General features: G+C 40.1%; 2 protein-coding genes across 8 annotated transcripts; one reads left to right on the top strand and one right to left on the bottom strand.

The window, feature by feature from the left end:
- The first annotated feature begins 144 nt into the window (after window positions 1-144).
- On the top strand, window positions 145-12,065 carry IRAK1BP1 (interleukin 1 receptor associated kinase 1 binding protein 1). Its single transcript, XM_005518153.2, has 4 exons — window positions 145-411; window positions 6,719-6,784; window positions 10,631-10,761; window positions 11,749-12,065. Exons 1-4 carry the CDS (start codon window positions 145-147, stop codon window positions 12,017-12,019), a joined length of 735 nt encoding a protein of 244 aa, XP_005518210.1. The 3' UTR covers window positions 12,020-12,065.
- Window positions 12,066-12,342: 277 nt separating this feature from the next.
- On the bottom strand, window positions 12,343-26,857 carry LOC106629144 (uncharacterized). 7 transcript variants are annotated; one of them, XM_088053335.1, is made up of 8 exons: window positions 22,602-22,717; window positions 21,416-21,607; window positions 20,547-20,714; window positions 19,239-19,328; window positions 17,347-17,417; window positions 16,470-16,630; window positions 14,461-14,571; window positions 12,343-12,582 (listed from the first exon to the last, which is right to left on the bottom strand). In XM_088053335.1, the coding sequence occupies exons 3-8, from the start codon at window positions 20,669-20,671 to the stop codon at window positions 12,487-12,489; spliced, it is 654 nt and encodes a 217-aa protein (XP_087909461.1). In that variant the 5' UTR covers window positions 20,672-20,714; window positions 21,416-21,607; window positions 22,602-22,717; the 3' UTR covers window positions 12,343-12,486. The 7 variants fall into 7 exon arrangements, with proteins under 7 accessions (XP_087909461.1, XP_087909462.1, XP_087909463.1 ...); XM_088053336.1 differs by having other exon boundaries at window positions 21,416-21,665; window positions 22,602-22,657; XM_088053337.1 differs by lacking the exon at window positions 22,602-22,717 and adding an exon at window positions 21,923-22,561.
- Between the last annotated feature and the right edge of the window lie 720 nt (window positions 26,858-27,577).

Below are 27,577 nucleotides of genomic sequence, written 5' to 3'. Positions count from 1 at the left end.
ACCTTAAGGACGCCGTGGCGATGCCGACCCCGGCGGGAGCGGCGGGCTCCGGGCCCGCGCGGCTGCGGGCGGGAGCGGGCGGGCGCTGTGACGTGGCGCCCCAGGGTTGCCATGGTGCCGTGAGGGGCCGCCATAGCCGCGGCCATGGCGCCGCCCGCGCCGGCCCCCTCACGCGTCTTCGCCGAGCTCGACCTGGCCCCGTCCCCGGTCCCGGAGGGACGCGTCGGGACCCCGGTGCTGCCCGGACGGGAGGTGCATGTGAGCGGCAGCGCGGAGCTGAGCGCCCGCCCGGACCGGGCACGGGTGTCGATGCGGCTCGGCAGCCGCAAGGAGGCGGCCGCGGAGGCGCGGAGCAGCGTGTCCCGCCGGCTGCAGTACATCGCCCACAGCGCCCGCCTGCGCGGCGTCCCGGTGAGCTCCGCCGCCCGTGGCCCGCTGAGACGCCGAGGCGTCCCCCGGGGGAAGGCGAGGGGGGCAGCGGTCGGGGCAGTTCCCGGTTCCCGGGGCAGTTCCCGGTCCCGCTCGGCAGCCGGCGAGGTGCGGTGCTGTCCCGCCGGAGCGGCCCTGAGGAAAGGCGCCCGCGGAGGGCCTTGCTGCCGGAGGGAAGCAGGGAAGTGACGGGTTTGGAGCTCTCGGTCCTCTGCCTCGGGAACCGCGGGGCACTGCTGGGAAAGCCTGCTTGTCTATGGAAAGCTGCAGCCATGTCAGTCCCAGCGGAAAAGGTGGAATGTCGCTACCCGGGCTTTCCAACAGGTTGCTTGTTTAGCATGCGAAAGCCATCCTGCTTCGGCTCCCACGGCGGTGGAATCGCCGTCCCTGGAGGCGTTTAAGGCTGGACGTGGCTCGCAGTGGCACGGTGGTGTTCGGTCAGAGGCTGCACTCGATGATACCAGGGGTCTTTTCCAACCTAATTCTGTGATTTGTTCGTGTAATACAACATTCGCCCTTGCATGCGGTTGAAACTGATAAAGTTATATACAGCAGCATACTGTGTGCATCAGACTATGTGATTAGCAGAGTTTAGCAACAAATACAGAGCTCTTTCGTCTCTCTATTGTTCTGCTTAAGTAGAGATGTTCTGAAAAACACAAGATATGATCAAGATAGCTGAAGTGACAGAAGCCCCTTGTGGACCCAAAAAGTTCCTTTACCACAGTGAGTTTTTTAGCCTCTGGAAGTAATTTTGCAACAATGAAAAAAGCACAGTCTTGCCTTTAAGTTTTGGCCAAACAGTAGATCCTCCATAAGGGATCTATTTGTCCTAACAATTGTGTTGATGATGTTTTTGGATTTCACAAAAGAGTTTTGGACAGTGTTCCACACATAGGGCTCCTAAAAACAGAAAAAGAAGCTGATCTTTTATGGAATAAGTAGTTTTTCAAAAGTTACTTCTTACTGAAGTTCCCTAGGAAGTTTGTGCCTTTTGAGTTGTTTTAACAGATAAGCTGGGGAAAAAGTGAGATGATAGAGTTTGCTATGAGCACCAGATTATTCAATGGAGTAAAAAGGAATTGCAGGAGGGTTTCCTGATACTGCAGGATGTTACAGTGCAAGTCAGAGTTAGTAACTGTAAAGTAAGAGAGTAAGTTACTCAGCCTAAACAGTGATGTGCCCATAGTAAAATTGCATGCCTACATTTCAGATGCTGTTTGGTTTTGAAGGTAAGTACTGGCTCCAACTTTTCATTTCCCAAACAGAATGGGATTACCTGTTTGGGTTTTTTTAACTGTTAGGCAGTCGCTGTAGCATCTGTAGCATCAACATACAAATTGTTCAGGAATAAAGAAGGCAATAAAGAAGACTCCTTAGGCCCTGAAAAACCTCATATTGCAGCTCTGGGACTAGATGGCAAGGGGACATGGAGGCTGCTTTAGGCTAGGTATTGATCATGGCTAGGTGCATGTCTGTCACGGGCAGCACTTGTCATGGGTTCCATTGCCATCAGGATGACTTGTTCAGCCAAAACTGGTGCATTTTTAGGAGGCATTACAGGTTAAATGCCTTCAGTTTCTGTTAAGTGAGTTTGCAGGAATTTAAAGTGGTGGATTTTAAGAGGAATGAGAGACAAAACAATTCAGCATGCATTCATTCTTATTAATAGAGAAAATACTAAGCTTTGTACCCACCACCATGGTGAGCTGTCAGATTATGGGGCATTTTCCTGACTGTAATTAAATAGCTCTTCAGAGTTTGGCCAGATTAGAAAAGTTAGTTGCAGGTATTTACCCTACAGTGAATCTGAAAATCTGAATTCCCATTTTGATTGGAGACAAAATTTTTGACTGAATTGGATAGCATGGAGCATCCAACATGTGGTGGCTGGCACACAACCGGAGTAAGAAGGGTGTTAAAAAGGTGTGTATACTTTCGAGAGGCTGTGTGTTCTACTCCAGGCTAGACAAAAGGATTGTAAACTGAAGTACAGCTTGGACAGACAAATGGTTTTATTTGGGTTTATAACTATCAGGTTCAGAAATATAATGTGAGCAGGCAAGCTGGGTTGAGAGTGGGCTGTTTTTACAATGTGAGAGCATTCAGTGTCTTATTATAGTTACAATAATTTCACAGTAATCTTTTTCTGTTTTTGAGATGCTGTTTGTTGGAGAATGGAAATGTTCTTTCCACTTAGTTGAGAGACTGTGAAATGATAGTTGAGTTGTGGGTTTCTCAGTGTTAGCAAAGTGTTAGCTCTAGGGAACTCTGAGAAAAACAACATGAAGTTATTTTTTTTTCACAGTAGTTCCCCACGGTATAATTTTTAGTGCTTTGTTCCATCCAGTTTTAAATCACTCTGCTGCTGGAGCTTTTATTTGCCTTGCAGCTTTTCCACTAACAACTCTCACTGCTGGCAATTTGTTCTTAACTGCATTTGCTAACTTCACTTGCAGCTAATACCATTCTAGACAACTGTAAAATTAATCTCTCTTCACAATCTCCATATGGTTCTAGTTGTTGCAAGCTTATCTAAGGCCTCTTTAGAAATCATCTAACTATGCTATATATTTATTTTTAATTAATCCACTGAACAATTTCCTTAACCATTATTGTTGCTATAGTAGGAAGTCTGTGAGATCAGAAGTGCATAACCTTTGCAGCAGCAGGAGCTTGCATTAGCAGCTTCTCAGGATGCCTGGGGGCAGCACCTGATTTCCATATACATTTATACAGGATTTTAATCAGAAATAGATGCACATAGTGGCATTTATTTATAGAATGCTGTAAGTATATGCAACACTTCAGAGCACAGAATGTGGTTTCCCCATTGATTTTACTTTCCCTGCAGCCTTCAAAGCAATCTCCCTTAATCAGCCCAGCTGCTCAAAAGTAACATTTTCTTCTTTCTCTAAAAGCAAACAGATTTTATATTTGCCACCTATGATTTATTTGGGGAGTGGTGTGGAGATGACACTTGTTTTCTTTAATGGCTATATCTAACAGCAGGTATTGGCATCTTGTTTAAAATCACAGTGATAATATTTCTTGTACCTGTCAGAATGTTATTGGACAAAGCAAACCATCTAGCAAACTATATCTGGTAGGCTCTGGGTTAGAGATTGTCTGAACTGGGATATCTCCCTTGGATTTATGTGCAGTATTCTCCATAATTCAAAACTTATTCAGGAGTCACAGTTATGGGTGCACATCCATACAATCAGTTAAAAAAGGTTTTAAAGTTTGCTCACTCAGTTGCAAAATCTTCCAATGTCAATATATCCCTGAATAAAGGTAAAAACCTGTGTAAGGCATCACTTTTTTTATATTGCCACATATTTAAAGAAATAGTGTACCCAGAGTACCCTTCATTTGCTGAGTACAAATGTGCTTTTTGTCTTTTCTTGTAATAACTGTTACATACACTTCTGTTATTTCTTGATTAAGCAGCAGAAACTTTTTCACTGTAGATTTTTGGGTTGTCATTCTGTCATCTCATGCCAAGCAGGCCAGACAGAGTTAGGGAATGAGAGGCTGGAGCACAGCTACCAATAAGAAGGTGTTCACCATCCTTAACTATCTGGAGATGATGCTGGATGACTGTGAGGAAACAGGAGTATATATCAAGGCTCTCATTAACCGTTTCCATAGTGCCAAGAACAAAAATGCCATGAACAGAGGGAAGAAGCTAACTCTTTGATTGTTCAGATATCTTTATTTTTCATACTGTAAAGTTATACTGGATATATCAGTTCAAATATACAAGTAGATTTTAAGAGACATTTTCAAGTGTCTCCAGATATTTTTTTATTTACAGTTACACATACCAGAATACATTACCCAATGGGCATTAGCACACATTCCAAACTATAAACACTTTCCCTTGCTCAGGCTTGGCTTGTATGTCATAAAAAGATCTCATAGTTTTGGTAAGTCATTAGCCAGGAGCAGAACACATAATTTTATGTGTAGATGGGCTGTTCTCTTAGTGTGTTGTTACATACTTGTCTCCCTGAAGTGTGCTTTTGCTAACTTACTCGTTTATTTTTTTGAGTGTTTTTTCTGGGGAAAAAAGCAGTCATTCCTTTAAACAGCCGGTGTCATGAGGGTGGGCACAATGGCCCCATGATGAAGACATTGTTCAGAAGTAGCAGATAGGAGAAGGGCTATATAAAGTTGTGCTCAGTTGAAAAGAGTAAAAATATAAAGCAAAGCATATTTCTAGACTTGATATGCTTGATAGGATATTGCCTATCTTTTTCATCTTTGTTTATTGTAGATTGCCTGCAGCGGTGATGTGATGCCACATAAAAAATGGGCTTTATAAGCAAAATTCAAGTGTGATTCTGTTAAGAGTTGTTCAGTGGCTTCTGAGGTTATTGAGATACCAATATTGTTATATTAGTTTAATTTTTTTCTGTGATTCTTGGCCCACAGATTTAGAAAATGGAGAAAGTTATTCCAGATGTCCAGAACACCTGAAGTACAGCTTTCCCTAAGTCACAGTGAAAAGTATTTCTTCTGTGGTTATTGCAATCAAATGGGTATTTCCTTAGCCAAAATATGAATAGGAGGCATAAACAGTAGGGAAGAAAAAATTTTGCTTTTGAATTAGTCTCAGTTTTGATTCCAATTTAAAATTCTGTTGTCTCCTACCTATCTTTTTCATATCTTTGTGTGAACACAGTCACAAATGGAAGTAAAGTATCTAACAGAAAATGTATCACAGAAGGCCACCTTGTTATGACGTCAACAATTATTTCTTCCATTTATCTTCAGTAGCACATACAGCTACTGTCAAATTTGGTGGCATTAAAATTAGCTCTGAAGGAAATTTTGTAATACATGGTGCAAAATGATCTTTCACTCCATAGTATCGATCTTGCCATAGTGCTTGGTGCCACAGGATGGCAGTGTCCTTAAATACACAGGAACCTTGGGAGGGCACAGCCAAATTCCAAGGCTTGGATTTGCTCAGCAGGAAAGAGAACCTGTTTTTAAAAAGGATTAGGGAGAAGGGACAGGGGAAAGCAAATGCATTTTTTTTGTGTTTACAGTTGTGTTGCAGCACAGCTATTTCTGTAAGATACAAGTTGTAGAAGTTTGTGTTTTCTGCGTGGTAATTTCTGTAAGATGTGTGAAACCTCTGGGGAAAAAATCTTTCTTGGCAATTGTAATTGGATTCTATCACAAGTAGTAAGATTTGCCCCATTTTTTAAATTAAATGAGCTGTTGGTGCTAGACTGTCTTGATGACTCTTTAGCAAACCACAGCCAGCCACATTAAAGAAAAAATACAGCTTTTATGGACTACTGGCCCTTGTTAATCCTTGCCCTTACTAGAGATTTTCTGAAAATATCTAAAAATAGGACTGTCATGCTTGAATTTGAGTACTACCAATCAATCACAATACAAATTTTGAAATTTCAATGCAAATTAATTTAGTAAATAAAACTTTTTTAGTAACTGGAAGGCTGGGTATCTGCTTTACTACAGTTCACGGGTGTTACATGCAAAGCTGCAATTAAACTGTAGGCTGTGATTTTTTTTGCTGTGCTAGAGTAATTACACAATAAATTGTTTGTTCAAATTGTTTACTGCAGAGTGAAGTGGGTGAAAGATACATGACTGCTAGACCAGTAGCAAGCTGGTCAAATAGTCACATGTAACCGCAGTTACTCTGTATCTTCCTGAGTTCAGTATCTTATTTATATGTCCTACAGGATTTGCTAGTGCTCTGTGCAGCCACTATGTTGACCAGTGTAGCTGCTGTTGATGCTGAGGGATCACTGGTGGAACAGCCTTTTTCAAGGGTTACCATTATGCCAGAATAATAGCTGTTCAGTCTTTGTTCATATGACTTTGCTACAAGCTGCTGCTGCTGCTAAAATATCTTAAAATAAGGGTCTAAAAAGCACTTCTCACATACTAACTTTCTGGAAGCAATTGAGGCTTCTAGATTTCTTGTACCAGGTGAATTTACAGCTACATTCTAATACACACAGCTTCTACCTAGCAGCCACTTTTATGACCTAATTGTTCTCTTCAAGGGAATAGCAGCAAAATCACATTATAGCACTACTGTATAATTGACTTAAAATAATGCAAGAAGTCTTTAGCATCCAACTAGTTTTTAACTGAAGATATTTGCTTGGAAAATTCAAAATTTCTGTTGCAAAGTCATAAGTAATATGCCAAAACAGTTCAGCTTTCATAGGACACCATATACATACAGCAGATGCTTAATTTCTGTCTTTTAAGGTTATGTTCCTCTACTTTGTTTTAGGAAGAAAATATGACTGTAACAGAAGATTTTAGTAGAGTAGAAAATACTTACCAAATGGAAGCAGAGGTATGTATTCAACCTAACCAAAAATAAAAGTATAAGAAGTGTGTCAGAGACCTGTAAAAATTTGTAGACTATCTTTTCCCAGACCAAAGAGCATAATGGCAGCATAGTCCAGAAAAACTATTTAAGGGCTGCAGTTTATAGCAGAGTTCAGCTGCAGTCCTCTGTTGTGTGCAGAACTTGTTTTCTTCTCAGATGAATGTGTGCATTTTAAATGTTACCTGATGCTACAGACTGATGTATTTGGTTCTGTGGCAGTGTGAGCAAACCAACAATTCTTAACTCTCCTTCACCTATAGCCCTTCCTGCCCTCACCTTCTTGCAAGGAGTTGGTGAGTTCAGAAAGCTGCTCCAGTTAATAACCCTTTTTTTTTTCCCCAGCTCAGCTTTCTTTCTTTTTTTTTTTTTTTCATTATTTTAGCTCCTTGAACTGGGAGCAAATGCAAGATCTGCTTAGACCACAGCTGCACAGCACCTGGATTTTGGCCTTTTCTATACAACTCTGCCATCAGCTTGCTCTGAGTAAAGTAAAGCTAATTGTTTCTGGGTAATTGGCTCAGAATTTTGTGGGTAAAAAGTGCTCTGTGAAATGCAGATATTATGGGAATAATCCCATTTACTTCAGTATCTGCTAAAGGAAATATATATTTGCACATTCATGCCATAGTAGGGAAATAAATGCTGTTCTTGAAACATTCACTGAGGGAAATTATGTGTGTTCAGCTAATGTATTTTTTTTAGATCATAAAACTTTAATCACTACCCAGCAAGTTTAGAGATTCTTACAACGTAAACCTAGAAGCCTGCAATAAAATGATAGCTGCTTTATAGAGCTGTGGTTTACAGTCCTCTTAAACAAGTTCAGTCTCCTTAGTTTGCTTGCTTTAAGGCATATTGTCATCTAAATAACACCAATAAATGCAGAAATGATTGAGAATTTGGAGAATAAAATTTGGATTTAGATACTTAAATGGTGTGCTTCAGTGTCATGTTCTGAATGACCAGCTTTCTCATGGAGACACCTACTACCTTGAGAGCTTAAATCACCATGTTTTTTAGATGACCTGTGCTTAAAAATTAATAAAACTCTATTATTAATTATTATATGAATTATTGTTTAGGCTACAGACAAGCTTAGGCTTACAACTTCAGTCTTAAATGGTAACTTAACCAATTATCCACCTTCTGCTATTAGTTTTTATACAACAAGGATTACATGTGGGAAGCTAATTGCTTGGATTTAGTGTTGATTTGTAAGCAGCTTGGACCAGCTGTAATTGCTGTTGCAGAGTTGTGTGGTTGCCTGGGACCTGGGAGCTGGAACTGGAAGAATCCAGCCACAGTGCTGCTGTTTTGGCTGCCTTGCACACTGAGGTAGCAGTGTGGCCACTCTTAATGCAGAGATTAGTCTCTCCTTGCTTCTCCCTTTATGTATATCCTTGTTTCATTAGTACAACTTCATAAACCAATTAAGTTCTGTTGGCCAACATGTTTGCCTACTTTAGCAATATAAATGAATTTAAAACTGACTTCCACTCACTTCTCTATTAAAGAGTTTGCCATTATATCTGTGCTACATGTAAAGTCTTGGAAATCCTGTGTTACTTCATTCTACAAACTCTACACCATTTGTCTCCTGTAAAAAGATTTTAGAAGACTGAAAATTTCCCAGGCAAATAGCTATTTAAAAGTATAATGAAGAATTGAAGATACTCTTTCAACTGTAAGGAGATAATTTTAATTCATGCTATAACAAAGGAAAATATGCAGAAAAATGAAGTTGCATATAAGATCACAAAGCTCTGTAATATCTTTATCATAATAGTTCATTTATTGCATGATGTTCTCATGGGAGGAAGATTATGTTGGTTTTATGAATTTCTTAATACACTTGCCTCCTTATAAACCATAACTTCTTGTCATTTACAGCCTTATCGAAACCTTGGAATTTCTCTAATAGTTTTGCATAGCCTCATGTTACTTTTTCAGACTTTTTAACCTTAATAACTGATGAAGTTAAAACACTTCTTTGCATTTTAATGTTCAAGTATTCTCTGTAATTGTAAATGTAATTTATTAGATGTAAATCTAAATGAAAATTGTGATTTTTGTAGGAGGGGGAACAGCTAAAGTAGCTATTGCTCAGTTGTTTTCTGCCCCTGAGGGTACCTGATCAAGTGCTTCTTTTTCAAAAGTGAAGTTCCTGAGTGCCCAGAAGTGCCCCAGTCTGAGCAATTTATCTCCTGCTTAAGACCCGTAGTTCTTATGTTTCATCATTCTTTTGTTTCATCCCCTAGAAGGAACAGATCTTGTAAATGCTGATGGCAATCTGGAAAACACAATGACAGTCCTCATAGTGACTCTTTCCATAAAATACAGCTATGACAGTTTTCTGGAAAAACATCACAGGGGGATGTATGCTTTTTGTATGTATGGCAGGTACTCCCACTGAAGAAAAAACTGTAGGTGTAGATCCATCTTCAGTCTCTGTTCAATTGACACTGCACCTCTCAGAGCCACTGAACTAGTGCAAGGATCCAAGCCAGGATCAGGTACTGCACCAAAAGGTTACCAAGGGTAACAAGATGAGAGCGTTAATTACTTTGTGATAATTGCCAGTGAATGCATTTTACTTTACTCTGTATGTGAAGTATCTCCCTCCTCGCTCACTGAGAGACTCAGCTTCCTTGAATTATCTCATTCTCCACGAGGTAGATCTCTGGTATTCACTCAGAAAGCTGCTGCAGTGCATCTGACATGCTGTTACTTGGATTTCTGTGTCATATCCTTTCACTGGGGTAGAGTGATCCATAGACTGCAGCAGCCACGGGGACAACTGTATGTCACAGGTGCTAGCAGTAGAATTTTCTTTACTGTAGGATTTTTCTTTGACTTTTGTGGAAGCTGTATTAGTATGCAAAAAGAAGGGAGCTTGGGATAAGAGGGAAGGTGAACCTGACTCATGGTGAGAGCACTGTACTGGAAGGTGAGGTTTTAGTTTTTCTAAAAGTAGAGTTAGGGATCCAGGATTTCTGATTGCTGAATGCTGTATCAGCTTAGTGTTGTTGCTTCCTTCAGTCTTGGCAGCTGTGCTTTGCCACAGAGAAAAGCTGGCTCCTACCTGGAAAGTTGCTGCTTGGCTGGAGTTTCCACCAGGAAAAGTACCAGGCTCTGGATCCAGGGCTGATAGTGATTCCTGCTTCATAGCATTTGGGAAGGAGCTGAATTCCTAATGCATCTTTATTTAATGCTTCTTAAAGCCAGAGACAACTGGCTGTTTAAATTGTTTTTAATCCAACTCTGAAGTGCCCAGTTCCCTCTAAGCACTGCAGTGAGTCTGTTCAGACAACAAAGGATTTGGAGCCCACTGCAAGCTGAACTGGGCTTGGTTTAGCTTAATCTCATAGCTGAGGTTTCTTTAACCTAATGCTTGGAATTAAAATGTAGTTTTCCTTTGTGCACAGTTTTCCACATCATTTTGCTTGAGCACTTCTGCATAATTAGCATCTAGCAATCTAAGAAGTGATGAACCAGGATGTGTATAGTCATGTGCACCGAAGAGCACGTTCATTCTTCAGGTTGCCTGCATACCAAGAATGCCGTATTTCCTCATAAAGGGATTTCTTAATCCTCAGTTTTAAAGCATTTAATGAACTTCTTTCTGTTGCAAACCTAATACTAGTCTCTAGGGCTATATAGAAGTCTTATAAGTTCATAAATGTTGGAGTTGTATACAGGACTAGTATGTTTAGTTACCATATAGATGTCTGGCCTTATACTGATTTAAATAAAAGTGTTGAATCATAGTGGAAAATATTGCTCATGTGATGTCTGTTCACTCACTCCCAGGTCTGTATCATATTCAGTGATTTTGGAAAAATGCAGAATGTTTGCAATCTACTCACTGAAAAGTTAGGAACCTCTGTTACCATCAGTCCACCTCATTTCTACCATACACCAGAAGCCATAGACACCCTTCGGTAAGTTTTCACACATGCCAAAAATCTTACAGCCTCAGTTAATAAATAATTTATGTTGTTTACAATGAGAGCAAGTAGTTTCCTTCACACCTATTAATATTTATGTTAGAGATTTCGGTATTTAAGTATAACTTATAAATTAATGCTGGTCAGCCTAGGAGATAGAATTTGTTCTTGTGTCTTTGCAAAAGCAGAATGTAATAAAAATTATTTTTCCACTGGAGTATAATCTGCTGTGAATCTTAGGTCAACAGAATTTGGCCTTGATTACATCATCATGCGTAGATTTCATTTGTATTTATTCATGAGGTTTCAAGTGTGTTACCAGGTGTAGATTATTTTAAGTACCCTTGCCAACTCCCATTACTGTTAGCTGCTGACATGATCTGGAAAGAACTATGTGTGGCACTTCCTCAGCATCAAAACATCCTGCCCTGAAGCTTACAATCTTGATCTGTTTTTTAAGCATTGACTATTCACAGTCCAGGCTGCTCCCACTGAGTGGGAGGGACAGCAGGAAGTTAAGTCTTGGTTGGGGTTTTGCCTCTTTTCAGAATAGAACTGCCTGGTCCAAGAAGCAAGCTTAATTAGCTGCTGTTAAAGGTTCCAGAGATGCCAAAAGTAAAGGTATCTACAGGAAATCAGGAAATATGGCCAGTGAGGTTAAGCAGGTGTTAGCATGCCTTGCAGCTGAGCCACTGAAATGCCTGGAGCAGGGGTTGAACTCTTGCTCTGCACAACTCAGCATGGATGCCGGCAGCATACGGGCGTTAGAAATGCTTGATCTCATCGGAACTAGTGAGGGTGCTGACATTTCCTCCACACACTCTCCCCTCACCCAAGCTGTGGCCCAGAAGCTGGGGGAAGGTGGTGTGCCTTAGCATCTCTGCAGTTACAAAACCCGCCATGTACCAGTGTTCCTGCCAAGCTTTTTTTTTAACATCAGTTGGACCTGCTTGTTATTGTGCTGCTGCTTCTACCTCTCAGCCGTCAAGTGTGTGTCACTGCCGTTGGAAACACGCGCCGGAAAGCCCAGGAAGTATGTCGACTATTTGGCCAGGCATTGGGAAAGCCTTTATTGATTAAAGAAGAAGAAACAAAAGAATGGGGAGGCCACATAGACAGTCACCTGTCACACTCTGCTGATTCACAGACTCTGCAGGAAAGAATCCAGAATGCTACTGCTTATGCTTCTTGTAGAGTGTTTGCTGTGTTTGAGATAAAGGGAAAAGAAAACAGGAGAAGCAAGATGCTCTAGAAACCTTCAAATCCTACACATTTCCTTAATAAAATTTTTATGCTTTCTTGTGCTTTTTGATGGTTTTTTACTTCGTACTTATGTTAAGTCCATACCTTAAAACTAAGGTTACAGTTAATTCTCAAAGTACAGTTCACAGCTGCTTATTGTTGTCCCCTAGTCCCTGTAAAACATTGAGATACTTGATGTGCCAAACATCTGGCACTCCTGGCTGAACCTGCCAGGTTTCATTTATACCTTTCCTTCCAAAACTGGAAGGAAATTAATCCCCATTGCTGAGTCATGGCAAACTGGACATGCAACGTGTTCACTTCTGACAAAATTGAGTGTTCAACATAAAACCTGCTTAGGAATGTTTTATTTAATCATAGGAAAAAATACACATTTCATCCTGGTGTCTTTTTGCTCAAGTTTAAAAAGGACATCTGTCATCTGGACGTACATTACATGTACAGGCTCTGAAGTACTCAGTCATGAGGGTAGAGTTTTTTCAACCATGGCTGCATAATGTATTTTGATCCATCGTATCCACTGAAGTAGGTTTCCATATCAGAGTGATACACCTGAGAAAAAAATATTTCAAGTTGAAGAAGCATCAGAATTGGCAATAAGTATAAACTGATACTTAATTATTGAAGTTACTACACTGTTTGAAAACTCCTGATGAGTTTTTAATGTACACAGAGGTACTTCCAATGGCATTTTCTGTGTACCATAACCAAATTTCTGTCATCAGAATAGCAGCTCTCTCCAAATACTTTACAAATGTTGAACAGATCTCATGAGATGTTACAAGCTAGATTTACACCAGCATCAGTGCTTAAAATCAGCACTGTTTCTTGCTGAAGTAGTTCCCACTCATATTGCTGTTAGAGGTATTTGGTATTTCTTTTAGCTGGATCAGTTATCTAATCCAAGAGGCAGCAGGAACAGTAAAGAAGCAGTGGGGGAAATGGTGAAGACAGACCCAGGTGATGGCTTTAGGCCCAACATGGAGATGCAAACCCACCAAGTACAGTACAAGCCTTGTCTTGAAGCAGGAAGCCCGCAGGGAATGGCTCAGAACTGTCAGCTGGGAAAGGGTCATGACAAGTCTAGAGCATTTTCTGATCTCTCAACTCTTCAAGACATTACTGTCTATTAGGCTGTACAAAAGGCTGAGTGAGGACAATCTTCAGACCTTTTGAACTTGAGGCATGACTCACCATCTGTTATTAATCTCAGCTAGACAACTTTGAAAGACCTGGTTTTGTGAGCTTGTTACCAGCAGTTTCTCTAATAGTCTGTGTGGAGAATTAACCTGCCACGCAGGTGAATAAAGCAGTTTGATACCTTAAAAGCTAATTCCACAAGGTAAATATTGAAGATGAAGTATCTGTTTCTCCCCATGGAATATAAAGGAGACTGAAGGTAGCCAGCTAACTGGCATAGTGAAAGGTGCATTTTTTTAGACAATGTGGGCAGAATCCAGCTTTCATTATTTATGATACTCATCTGGAACAGCATAGGCTGTGCTCCTAAATTCAGGCATGTTGGCATAGTCTGTATTACAGTTCGTGGCTTAAACAGAATGGACTGAACTAAGGCTTCTCCCAAATAAAAGAGGTGATTGTGTCACACTGTGGTTGAGAGGGGTCTTTTATGTGCAACGGCACAGTTTTGAGAGAGAGCATGGAGAGTCTTCAGGCCAGTCTGACTTACACAATTCCTTTGGGAGGTTTTCCCAAAAGGCAGAAGATCCCAATTTGAATCTGCTCTGTTCGACTAGACCAAGCATCTCCTGTTAGATGAATAGCTCACCTACTTGCTGTTATTTTAAATATACACCCTGCCGCTATCCACAAAGAAGGCATCCACAGCAGCATAGGGGTCCCTTGCAAAAAGCCACATGTAAGTGGCAGGCATGCCTGCAGGCTGTTTTCTGGATCAGAGTCTCAGACTAGTTTAAAAATCAGTGTGCCTTGCATGAACTGGGAATCAAAAGCTACTTCAACCCTGATACACAAAACAGAGTTTTTGGCTCTCAAAAGAGTTCTGCAGTTAAAAAAGGAGACATTCTTCAGTCTGGGCAGCAGCTGAGGAGGAGCTGTTTGACATGCAGGTTTTTCAGAGCAGAACTGAGAAACCAACATGCTCTGGATGCCCAGAAATCACAAAACAAAAGTCTGTGTCTGCAACAGCCTATACATAATGGGAATCAAGTTGCTCAAAGACTACAAACCTCAGCAGTTGGATACTTTAAAGTGGTATTACCTGAGTTTGGTCATTTTTCAGCTTCCAAAAACTATGCTTGAAAGTACAGCAGTAATTTGTTTATCTGCTTTTTCTATTCATTTTCACTAACTTCGCATCCTAGCTAGTATCTATTAAGCCAAAGGTCAGCCAACTTTTAAACATACAGGATAACAATCAAGTTGCAACTGAATAAAAATAAATACTACCTCTAATCCCATAATAACCGTTATCTCTTCCTCAGGAACATAAGCTGTAGATTTGCCAGATCCATTTGCATTGTTAATTAGAATTCGATAGTGAGGAGTATCTTTTAGATCCTGCAGAAATAGAAAGAAAATAAATAGTCTCAAAGAGAGAAGATGACTAAAGATTACATATTATAATCAGTTAACTTTCAGTGGGCTTACAGAACCTAAATCCACTCAAAATACATGTGTATATATATATATATGTGTGTGTATATATATATGTGTGTGTGTATATACAACCAGTTCTTTTTTATGATTTTACCAATGTCAGAATTAAATATAAAGAGATTAGAACTGCAACACAAAGTTCTTGGCATACCTAAAACATTTTTTAAGAGGCAAGAGTATAATTAACCTTTTTTTCCCCACAGACCTTGCAAGAAATGAGACTTAAAATATCCTTGCTTTTTGTACATAGGCCCCATGGCCATCTGCTACCACCCTTCTTTCTTCACAAGTGACAACTGAACTCCAGAGAGGAAGAGACAAGTTCAGATCATAATGCCACCTCCAACAACCATGGCTCCAATCCTCCAATCCTGGAGAGAGCTAAGGCAACTTCTATATGTACATATATATGTATATATATATGAATCTTCCAACAGAGAAGCGCCTATGAAAACAAACCCGAGGCCAGGGATATTCACTGCTATCATAAATATTCCTGCCCGAAGTAACCCACAATCTAAACACAAAAAAGTGATGGATGAATACAGATGGAGTTTATGAAGCAATCAGTATCGATCAATGAACAGGCAGTGGCCTCTGCTCAGTGATTTCATAAAGATCTGGAAGTCAGAGGAAGGCAAGGAAAAGTTGGGCTCAAAACCTGGCTGATGTTTTGAGGGATCAAGGACCAAGCTTAGTAAGGTGCTGGCTAGATGTCAGAAGGCATTTTGCAAGGTGCTTATGACATGTTAAGCAAGGGCAGTTAAAACCCCAAAACCAACAAAAGACACTAAAACCACCTTGTCATTGCTCTTGAAATTAAAACAATAAAGATGAACACAAGGCCTCTGGGACAGCAGAACAATGTAAGGTACATAAAAAGAATCTGTGTCTGCTGGGAAGTTCTTGGAGGTTCAGCTGGTGATAACACTACTGAGAGGAGGAAAGAAAGCAAGGATGCAGGTGTTTTAGAAGCCAAAGGTGAGCAACAATTGGGTAAAATTACATCAGGGAAGGAACTAAATGCACAAAATGGGACTGAATGTCAGTTCCCAGCTGAACGTGAATTTTCTGCTATAGGTGAAGATTTTCATGTTTTCCTCATTTTCAGTCCTGTGACTTAATGATAGTGTCTTCCTGCCACTTAAGCAGCCTGTTAGTGGTATGCAGAGTATGCAGCACTGCATTATCAGATTAGAACTGCCAACAAAGATTTAGCATCTGATTTTCAACTACAAGGACTTAAGCAAGAGAAATTCAAAGGCTTTAAGAATTCTAACAAAAATGTGTTTCTAAATAGATTTACAGTCTAAGTAACCAGATCCTCAAAAACATTGCTTTCTCACTGAAACTCATTAAAAACAGAGGATTACTTGCATTTCTTAGGTGCAGTGAAGATGCCACCAATTATGGCTAACCAGATAAAGGACTTAACAGCTTCTCAACTTAAGTAACACAGCAGGAGAAATCCATTTAGACATCATAGATGTCTGAAGTACCAGACATTAGTACTTGAAACACAACACTGTGTATAAAAAGCGAGTAGTTTTAATTTGAGGTATGTCCACTACCTGAGCAAAGTAGCAGCAAAGCTTAGCTACTCAGTGGTATAAAAGCCCAGCTGTACTGGGACCACCGTGCAGAAGCAGCAGTACCACTCAGCTGCACAGGTGATACAGAACTCTGGTGTATTTCCCACTAGGATAGCAGAAAGTTGGTCTGTAGCAGGTTTCTGGGGGTATTTTAACCTGAGTTATTTGTGAATATATTAATAAAGCAAGAGCTTAGTACATTCAAACCTGTTTCACTGGAGGATATCTGGGTTGTAGTTGTTTTGGAGTGTTAGGTTTTGCATCCCATCCAACAATGACTCCTGAGTAACCAAATCTTCTGTGAATTATTACCTGGCCCACATGGAACTTAACATATTCAGGCTTTGGACTGTGAACATGAGTTGATTCTAATTTAACAAAGAAAGAGATTTAGCAAGGATAAAAGTTTGATCAGTTATAGTAAACATTTTAACAGACATTATTCTGACTTCTACCTGAAGAGAAATGACAGTTAGTAGGGGAAGTAAAGAACAGTTTTTTTCCCCCAGAATATTAATTAGGATATTTTACAGAGGAACACCCACTAAGAAAGACACTTTTCTGTTTGTATGCATTAAAATTACATAGGGATCTTAACAGAGTTTTTGAAAGCATTAACATGTGTATGCATTGACAATTACTTATTACTTACACACAGTAATTACAGTGCTTACATGTGGTTACTTATTGTGACATTTTTTGCCAATTTAGGTCACAAAATTCTTCTGTTCAGTCTGATTAGGTACTTTTTTCTAGGAACAAAGTGGTCAACTATTTATTTTTCCTTTTATGAAATTTATCTAAATCAGTTCATTTGAATCAAGTGAAAGTTGTACCACTGTTTCATAGATCAATACAAAATACATGCACATAATTACATCATATTAATACTATTACACAACACGGGGGAAAGGCCTTAAATTTTATATCTTCTGTTTTGATTACTGAGTATTATAAATCATGTTTAGAGAGATGAAAAAAAGAAACAGTCTGCCATTTACAAATTAAATATAGAAATCCACTATAGAAGCCTTATAGACAACATCATGAGTAAAATACTAAAGGATTGCAAAAACTTCAATACCTGCAAAATAAGGATGGGGTTTTGCTTCATTGTCACCACTTTTAGTTTTGTTCTCTCCATAGTACCAATTCCTAAAATATAACATTAATAACTCAACATATAAAAAACTTCTTTAGAAGCTGAGTTTTAGTAATAATCAGAAGGTTAATTATCTTAAGCAGAATACTGCAAAGCCTTTGATACAAACTTCTCTACAATTTGAAGCCTGCATGAGTTTTACATTAAAAACACTTCCAAGGAATGCACTAGAGAAAGGAATTTGTTCCAACAGGAAAAAAAAAACTAGTATGAATCAAATCTCTTTGAATATGTTACTCTACAGTTGCATTAGAATTTTTATATCAGAGGAAACCCACTAATTTTATAGAAGTAAGCAAACACTACTCTACTCGAACAGCATGATTCTTCAGTATCTTTTGTAAAGTCTTTAAAAATTGGTTTATACTGGTATGGACAATGAGTCTCTGCCTAAGGCTGCAGTAGGTGTAGCTTTTCCTTCTGCACTAGACTGAATTTCATCTGAATTTAAAAGGTGGGGGGAGAGTAGGGGACATATTTAGAGAGGGGAAATGGCTAATGTTTTTCATTGCTATAGTGAAAAAGTGAAAGTGTAAAGAAACTATGAGTAAATGGAACATTTCCTTCTGCTGGCAAGGTAACAGCAGCTGTCTATGAACAGAGGTGTTTGGGTAACATCCTCCATCCCTACTAGCCAGCAAATCACTGGTGCCAAAGAACTACAGGTTATCCAAGTCTCCTTCCTCTTCGATGGTGTCTTTCAGTCTTAACTCCCTTCACCCTGCCTGGAAGAAAGTGAGAGCAGGTTCCTGTGCAAACAATGCTTTTTACAGAAGTTTTGGTTTAGCTCAAATGTGTAAAAAGACTTTAAGCTGACAAATACCTCTTAACAAAAAGAGGAATGGGAAAAATCGTAACATCCAACTGCTTTGTTAAAAACAGCAGCTAATATGGAAGGTCTCAAATTACATTATTTTTAGGATAACCAATTCTTCATAAAATATTCAGAAGACACAAACAGCTCCAACTATATACAAATAATCAGTGGATCATGTGATCTTTGTAAGCTTTATCTTTAGATATGCATGGAGCTTTCCACAAAGTTGAAAAGCAATTTATGGTGAACCTAAGAAGAGCACAGTTGCTAATTCCATTCACAGACCATTCCCCTAAGTTTTGCTAGGAAACTACATCAGGATCCTCCACAGTTCAGAGGACTGGACACCCTTGATTATTGTACATACATTGAGAGTAAAGAACCTCTGAAGGTCCATGCAAAGTAAACCCTTCGAAGTATTTCTACTCTACAAGAATTAAATCTCACAAATAAGCCCTTCAATGAACTAAAAGAAATCCATGAACAATCTTCATAATTAAAATTGTATGTATGTATGTATAAACTGATATAATTTTACTTTTTCTAGACCAATCATTATTACATGGCCAAATATCAAAATTTCACTTCTTAGCCCACAGATTTTCTGTCTGATTCCTAATTCAGATTTTCTTGAACTACAATATACAGCGTAAGATACCTATCCAGTGCTTTAGCATCTGATCCTACAAACATGTAGTTGCTTACAGTCATTAATTTGGCTAATTGTTCTGCCTTCAGATAAATTTCAAGGATAACATGTACAAGATATTGCCATGATATGAGTTACGTTTAGTTTCACATGGAGTTCAGTTTTGATGTTTGTGTTAAATAAAAGCACAAGGTTTTCTTCAAACTGGTATAAAGTTCCAGATCAGTCTCAAGAAGCAAATGAGAGATACTTCCTCTTTGTCACTTATTTCCCCCACCACCAACACACCTTCCTGCTCAGAACAGACCATGTCTGAAACCTCTTTAAGTGTAGATGGTAACACCCTACCTTGTCTTTGAGAGCCACTGCTTTAAATTATCTGCCCATTCATCCAGAGCCAAGTAAGGTCTTGTTGAGATGCTCCAAGAGGCAATTACCCTTTAGGAGTAAAAATCATCATCATCATACTGTTTTTAAAACCTTCTCTAGTATTCTTATACAGATTTTTAATATTTAAACTTTGAAGTTTCACTTCTCTAGCAAAAAGGAAGAAAGGGTCAGTGACCATGAACGATTTCTCCTCAAGATTAATATCAACACTGCAAATTAATATTCTTTCAGTCATCACTTGTACCAGTAAACTGTATGTAAATTTTGGAAAATACCATTTTTCATTACAAGATTGCTTTCTTCCTGTACTCAGACCACGGGAATTGTTAAATTACATTCAGATTCTGCAGCATCAACTGCTATTTGAGACTAGTGAGCATGAGATATTTTAAAAATGGTGTACATAATCAAAAGACTACTAAAAAAAAGCTTGCAGGTTTTTGCATAAATCTAAATAATAAGTGGTTGGCTCATGCTATGAGGCCTGAAAATTATTTCACTCTGGGTCTTTATGCATAAGCCAAGCTTAGTTCTCTTTTCATCAGGCCAATCTTTTGCTCTTCCTGCTTCATGTATTTGAGTTCCACAGACGAACCACACAGTGAGCGCACTGCACAGGCCACATGTACAACTGAGTCTCTCTTTGCATGGTTCATTTTCAAGATGCTAATGTTTGCCAATGGACAATGCTATCAAGAATTTGCATCTGATGCAATAGTCTCCACTTTTTATTTGGAGATACATGTGTGGGATTCTGTCAATACACAGCTTCTTAATTCATAGACAAAATGGCATGCCTTACTTAACTCTTTTCAATGTCACTGCCTTAAGTAATTTACTGTGAATGGATTTTGTTGGTTAAGAGTGTACTGAGTCTACTACGCAAGAAAATATTTTATAACAGTAAATGTCAAAAGGTGACAGAAAATTAGAACTAATGTTACTTAATCAATGCTTAATTTTCATCTTTTGGAAGGGACATAACCCTTAGTAAAATATATTGGAATGTCCAAAAAAAAGAATGAGATTAAAGTGCTCATGCAGATTATTAAGATTTTTATGTGAAGAAAACAATTGCTGTTTGAATTTTGAAACTAAATACAGTCATATTAAACCACAAAAATGCCTGAGATATGATTTAAATGTTGGTTTTGTATAGGAACAGCCAGTCCACCCACACTCCAGCTTTCCAGGACAAAGTGTCATTAGGGATGAGAAAAGAACTCTCTTACAAATAAATGCAGTAGGGAAGGTGAGTCTTACAACCTTTCTGTTATTTGGATGCGCTCGGCAGAATCCGTTCCATACCACTGACATATAAAATACTGTGCAGGAAGAGCAAAGAGCAGCATGGAAATCTGCAGAGCAGCAGCTGCGTTGATGTGAGGCATTCCAACAGGAAGTTTTGTCAAAGACACTTCACTGCTCCCTACTCTGAAAAGAGGAAGAGAAAAATTTTAAAAAGAGACAGAATAAGAATAGGTAGCTGTGAGCTTTGCTAGGTGTGTAGTACTTCATAGTTTCATTCAGGCTGCTTTGCTGGTTTATAACAATGTATAATCTGTACTCAGGCATTTTGGTTACAGCTAGAGCACACTTAATTTAGGCCACTTTAACTGCATTAAATTTGATGGTACTTATAAAAGCTAAGACTAAAGTATATATATTTAGTCTTATAGAAGACTAAAGTAGACTGCCTCACAAGACAAAGCAAAAACCTGCTCTTAAGATTTGTATAGGCATCTTTGTCTGTAAACAGAGAGAAAAAAAAGAAAAAGGAACTGGGAATTTGTATGGTTGTCCAATTTTCAGTAAAAAACTGCTGTCCATAAACCGAATTTGTTGTGCTGCTTTGTCAACTGATTCAGTGTGTTAAACATGTCTGGCATACCAGATTGATGGCCTCAAAAATATTTTGTTTAGATTCAGTGATAACTGCACATCTGACACAGCTAAGGGGTTTTTCTTTCAGGTTGAAGGCACTTACAGTATTGTACCAGGTTGATAATGTGCCACAGTCCCACCATTAGGTTAGAAGGGATTTGCCATCACCTCATTCCCATAGGCACCTGAAACACCATAGCACTGCATATTCATGACTCTTTCCTCCTTCCCCAAACGATCAAGATCTTCACCTGAGCAGCACGTTTACTGTCTTTACAGCTGGGAGGCTTTTTCAAATCAGAACTATGACGTGCTGAAATCTGAGAGTTGTGTCGTTGACACAGGTGTTCTCAGAGTACCAGGTTTACTGCAGTGTTCACCCACTCTGCTCTGCAGGAGCCTCTCTTGCAGCTCCTGCTCTCTCCTGGAGTGGAATACTCAGCCTGCAAGCAGAAGCAATTCACCACAGTTGTGTTCAAGTTGCTTCTAGATCCAGCTGTCCTAGTTTATGTAAAACGCAAAATAATTTTGGTTACTGTAATATACACAGCACTTGTGCACATGGGAAGGTAGATTTATGAAAACTGCCCAGCAAAAGTAGTCAAGATCACAAAACAATGCCAAAGGAGGCTCAAAGAATATTTGCAAAGAATATAGAAACATCTTAATGTGTGATGAAGCCTTACCACAAACTGTATTTTTCACTTATGCATTGTCTGCTTTAAAGCCACCAGCAAAGAAAAAAAAAATTTCCTAACCTCCTTTTAGACCTTATCAGTAGTTGTAGAGTACTTGTTTATCCTTGTCTGTTGTGGGTAGAGGAAGAGTCACAATTCAAATGGCCATGAGCACCCTGCGGGGCCGGAGGGCTGGACAGGACCCGGGGATGGCTACCGCACTGTGCACAGCACTTACACAGCACGGCAGTACAACTTCTGCCGCTGCTCATCGTCCTCCTGCTTCTAAAATCGGCTTTCTGAAAGCCGGATTCCCCCAAAGAGAAAGCATATAGAATTAACCCAAATCAAAACATTTTTGTGCATATTTGGAAGTACCCGAACACCCGCAAGAAGCATGCTGTGCCTGCAGCACCCTGCTCCAGCCCCGGCTGCGCTCCCAACTGGGGCTGCGGGCGGCAGCTGGGGCCGAGGGGAGGGTTGTGCCCTCCCCTGCACAACAACGCCCAAAATGACCCCGGACAGGCGAGCGCCGAGCCCGACCCCGGGTCAGGCGCTCAAGCGGGTGGGCAGGTTGTCCGCTGCCTTCATCTTTCCCTCGCACAAAAAGCTCTCAGGGCAGACGGGATTACGATTTCTTAATCTCAAAACACCCGCGTGGATTTTACACCCCGACAGTTTTAAAGAGATAAAGAGGTAAAAAGTTCTAATTTATTTCTGCAGGCTAGCCTAAAGAAAATAACATTTTCAACTTCCTTACCTAGGTATTTTTTTCTGCCAGTGTGGACAAGCGTCTTGAACGGGTCACAAATAGAAGTCCGGCGGTAGCTCTCTCATGTGAAGTTTATGCAAAACGTGTCCTAACACAACCCTGTAACCCAGCCTCACGTTGTGCCTCTCACCGCGCTCTTGGCACTTCAGAGAGCAGCTGGTGCGGCCCCTGAGCCCGGCGTTGTCACAGCTGGATGCCGGCACAGCTGAAGCAGGAGCGTTTTGACTTTCAGCGCCCAGCGGAAACTCCGGGGCTGCCCCTGCTAGACTGCTGCAGCGGGGTCAGACCCAGCCATGAGCCTCATCGTGCCACGGAGTTCTTTGGTGTAAATTCAACACCCACCAAATTTGCTGCTGGCACCCAGATCAGAGTGAGAGCAAACAAAGGAGGCAGACTCAAAATGCAAATGATCCAGAGAGATCAGAGCAATGGGAACATTGAAGAAGAGAAATTCATCAGTAGCAAACATCAGGCCCTACCAAGGGAAATGTTCTAGCCATCACTTCTCACCGAGTATAGCTCTCCAAAGGGCAAGACTGAAAAAAACCCAAAATGGTATCAAGCCATACCTAGTGAATATGTGAGAACTAAGAGGCCAGGCCTAGGATGGATTTTTTTGGTGATGGATTTAAATCCGCAACATGGCAGGAATGCCCACTTGAAAACTCACATGAATACTTGCCTAGACTGGAAATACAAATTCTACTTAAGAAAATAGTTTTTTAATCATAGAATCATAGATGGTTTGAGTTGGAACAGACCTTGTCAAGGGCCCTTAATCCAACCCCCCTGCAATAAGCGGACACATCTTCAGCTGGATCAGGTCAGAGCAACCTGTTTGCCTCACACAGCCCGCCCCAAGGAGAACAGACTCGCTTGGGCCATCATGGCTGTGTTTGCATCACACCAGCCCAGGCTGCAGTAAATACTGGGACCTACCAGCTCCCTTTGAGCAAAACCTCAAGAGCCATTTAAACACCTCAGGGAGGCTGAAGGTTTTAAAGCGTGACTCAAGCAACTTATTACTACCCAAACATTAACACATCTTAATACAAATCAAATTGCAAGATGAAAATGTATCTTTTACAAAACAGGTTACTCCCCATGTGCTTGAGCAACGATTTTCAGTGCAAGAGCCAGAAAGAAACCAGCCCTGTATGCTCTGTCATGACTCAGAGGTGGGCAAAGAAGAGGCCAAAACCTGAGGAAAATTACAACTTCATACATTAGCATGCAAGAAAAAATAAACAATCCTGTCCATAACAGAATTTCAGATGCTCTGCTCTTTAAGACAGTGTTTATGTGAATTTTCTAGTATTTTTACCTAAATAATCACTATTTCCCTTGTAAACTTAATAGAGCAGAAGAGTTTGACATTAACACACATTTTACAAACGCTTTACAAGCATTAAACGGCATAAAAGTTTTGAGTTCTATATATTTAATCTTTCCCTATGTACTTGTGCATGCAGATAAATTGGTGTCCGTGAAGGACAGCAACATTACAGACTGCACATATACCCAGCTCCTCATGTTGAGATTCTAGCTGGGTAAAAGTAGGCAGTGTATTGAGAGGTGATCACTAATTAAGGACTTCCAAGTAGCTCTTTTTTTTGTTTAAGTTCTTGGCAGCTGTATTCCATTTTTTTATCAGTTCATGGAAGCTTACTCGATCTTCCTTAATAATTAAGAGAATTCAAGTTTTGAATAAGGTGCTCAAATTTCAAAAAAATAACCCCACTAGATTTCTCTGCTACAGAATACAAATACAGTAATTCTTTCTAATATTTTAATCATGTTCTAACCAGGTTTGCATTTTAAGTTATTATCTTTATTATTTTGAATATCCTTGTTCAAAGTCAGGTTCGGAGATCTGAGACAAAACACAAATTAACAGCTGAGGTTGCCTGGCTCTTCAATGCTAACATTCTTTGAAGTCAGTACCTCCAGGAACAGGCCTCTGCAGAAATTTGATGCTGAATGAGTTGGTTGCCTGCCTCTGCTCTTGCTTTCTCCTTCTTGGTTTTTTTGTTTTGGGGTTTTTTAGGGCGTTTTTTTGGGTTGGTTTTTTTTTGTGGTTTTTTTGTTGCTTTTTTTGGATTTTTTGTGTTTTGTTGAGGTTTTTTTTGGTTGGTTGGTTGTTGGGTTTTTTTGGTTTGGAGTTGGTTTTTTTTTGCATTTATGTATGCAGCTAAAGTAAAATGAAAGGCCAACAGACCAAGTTTAGATTTAGACCAAATCTTCCCATTTCAGAGACAAGAAAAGGAAGCACAAAGGAAATTTGTATGGCTGTTACCATACTAGGAACATCATTCCTAAATTCTCTCCTCTATCTGCCCTTCAGTGCTCACACAGATTTCTAAGTATAAGAGAAGATTCATAAGTTCTCACTGCAGTCCTATCAAACTGTAAATTAAGCCTCTTGCAAAGATTTAGCACAATATTTCTCTGAGCTAGAAAAACAACTAGACGTTTTGGGCTTTGAGTTTCCTGTTAACAGTAGTAAAAGCCACAAAAATTATATTTTGCATTAGAATTTGTTGTACAGTAACTCAATTTTCCACTATTTAAATTCCAGTCACATTGTCCATTGCTTGCTGGCAGTTGCTTTATTTTCACATTTGCTTCAACTAGCAACATTGATTAATTTTTAAAGCCATTACACTTTGCTCATTTATCTTTGGGAAAAGTGACAAACATTTTTAGCGAAGCTCATATTGATTGCTAGAGCAGGAAAGAACACAGGCTTTGGTACAAAAACTTTCCACCTGGAAAGAAAACTGGTCAACTCCAATGATCACACAATTTCCTTCATTTTATGAGTGTTACGATCTGTCCTGGTTAGAGAGTTTAGCAGTGTGGGTGTGACTGAGTTGTTATTCTACACCAAACACAGCATCACCCAGACATGGACGCAGCAGGAAAAGCCAGGCGCCCCTACTGGGTGTTGGCCACTTTTGCTTCTCCGGCTCCAGCAGGAGGGTGACAGCAAATGACCTGCAGACTCCATCCCAGATTCTTTTGTGGGATATGGTGCTGAGGTGAGGCTGTGGCGTGGCTCCCATGAGTGGAACTGCAGGGACAGTGATCAGGGGCAGCACAAAGCTGGCATTCCCAGTGGGACCATTCTCCCCTGCCCTGGTGTACAGGAGCTTTGGAAGCAGCAGCAAAGGCACCTGCACAGAGCTGAGCTTGGCAGAGCAGCCGAGCAGCGCTGAGCGGCACTCGGATGACCCTGCTTCCAGGGGGTTTGTCTATCACTATTATCTATTGTTTTGGGCTGGGAAATGTTAGGCATGGGAGCTCCCCACCACACTTTGTTTCATGACTACCATGTGGACAGCATGTGGGAATGATCATCCTATTGCCTTTGTCTGGGGAAACCACTTGGATGCAACCCACGGGGAGCATCCACCACCTCTGTTCTTGTTCCTGGTGGGTAAAAAAACCTTCTCTTTTTGTATTGTACTGTGTGCATCTTATTCCATCACTTCTTGTTTTCAGGAAGTTGTTTTCTCTACCCATAGTCTCTCCTCTTTTGTCCCTCCTTTACTGGAAGGGGCAGGGGCTGGGGTGTGGCTTGTTTGGAGTTTAATTTCCTGCTGTGTTAAAACCAACACATGGTCCAACAGCACAGTCAGGTACCAACATTTCACAGCAACTGTTAATCCTAAGCAAAGTCTTGATTTCTACGCAAAATAGAAGAACCAAAGTAGGTTTCAAAACCTGTCACAGAAATGGGAACTGGGACAATTGTATTTTAAGGATTCTGTACAGTTACATAGAAAAAGGTTTTTTAGATCTTTTCAAAACAAAGAGAAAGTTATTCACTGCTTAAGACTATTCTCAGTAACAAAACTAAAACCAAAGACCTGGAGTGGCTTGGATGAGCAGACCACTATTACTGTTGTTCTGTAATACTGGAAGTGCACATCAACCGAACCTACCACCTCCAGGACATAACAGCAGCACCAAAGGAAGTGTGTCATATTTTCAGTATTCTTAAATTATTTTCTCCAAGCAGAATGTATCAGCGAGCAAAACTCACACACTTGGGACAGAGATTTTTCCTCAGCTGCTAAAACAAGTCTTGTTTTTGCCAGACTTCACGTGGAGTCTGGAAAGCCACAGGGAACTCAATTAATTCCACTGTGACCCTTCCACATTCCCGTCACCCAGAAGCACACATACCTGCATCTGTGAGGTGAGTGAGGGTCTCTTCCATCACTTCCTTGTGTTTTCAGGTAAGGAATGTAAGGAGGAAAAGATCATCTGATAAAGCAAATAATATGTGAAATTAAACAGAGTCCACAATTATTTTTTTATTGCATCTATTGAACAGAAAAATGTAGATATAAACAAACCAACCCTGCCATTTTGTGAAAACACATCCTGTGTTGACTTTTCCTTGCATCACCCACTCAGGGCAGCTAGGCTGCAGACCAGTACTCTACAGGCAAGGAGGCAGGGGATTCTCTCTGCTTAAGTGTTTATAGCTTCTTCTAGAGCTGTTGGGAAGCAGATTTCCATAGATTGGATGTAGCTCTGGTACAAACAGTTGTCACCTGAACAGGGAATGCTTCCTGGAGGATTAGAGGCCAGGTGCCCTGGTGCATGTGTGAAAGTGAACTAAGAGGACTCGACATGGTGCCTTCAGGGCCAGACGTTACTGCCTTTATATTGCCTCCTGAACTGTGGGGCTTAGTGAAAACCCCTGCCAAATAGCCAATTCTGATCTCTGTCAGAGAATGCTCTGGTTCCAGTTTTGTTTTTTCCCACTTACCCACTATATCATACTACCAGATACTGCTATTCCATATTCCATAAAGAATCAAAAGGAGTTGAATGTAGGGAGTTCTGAAAAACACACAACCAATCGTCCCATAGCACATTAAATTACCAGATATAAACAAACACTGTTGGACAGCTTAGAAAAACATGTTTTCTATTTATTTAAAAATAAG

Source organism: Pseudopodoces humilis, chromosome 3 (assembly GCF_049639895.1).
Source record: "Pseudopodoces humilis isolate 2021_Gansu_Grassland_sample_001 chromosome 3, ASM4963989v1, whole genome shotgun sequence".
Taxonomy (NCBI): Eukaryota; Metazoa; Chordata; class Aves; order Passeriformes; family Paridae; genus Pseudopodoces; species Pseudopodoces humilis.
This window is presented reverse-complemented; position numbering and strand designations above follow the sequence as displayed.

Excerpts from the sequence above, each read along its gene's own strand:
- IRAK1BP1 (XM_005518153.2), top strand. The coding sequence starts at position 145 with ATGGCGCCGCCCGCGCCGGCCCCCTCACGCGTCTTCGCCGAGCTCGAC. Across the intron at positions 412-6,718 it reads CCCGCCTGCGCGGCGTCCCG|GAAGAAAATATGACTGTAAC; the intron begins GTGAGCTCCGCC and ends ACTTTGTTTTAG. Across the intron at positions 6,785-10,630 it reads CTTACCAAATGGAAGCAGAG|GTCTGTATCATATTCAGTGA; the intron begins GTATGTATTCAA and ends ACTCACTCCCAG.
- LOC106629144 (XM_014263364.2), bottom strand. The coding sequence starts at position 20,671 with ATGCCTCACATCAACGCAGCTGCTGCTCTGCAGATTTCCATGCTGCTC. Across the intron at positions 17,418-19,238 it reads CAGTGGCTCTCAAAGACAAG|GAATTGGTACTATGGAGAGA; the intron begins GTAGGGTGTTAC and ends GTTATATTTTAG. Across the intron at positions 14,572-16,469 it reads GATATCCTCCAGTGAAACAG|GATCTAAAAGATACTCCTCA; the intron begins GTTTGAATGTAC and ends CTATTTCTGCAG.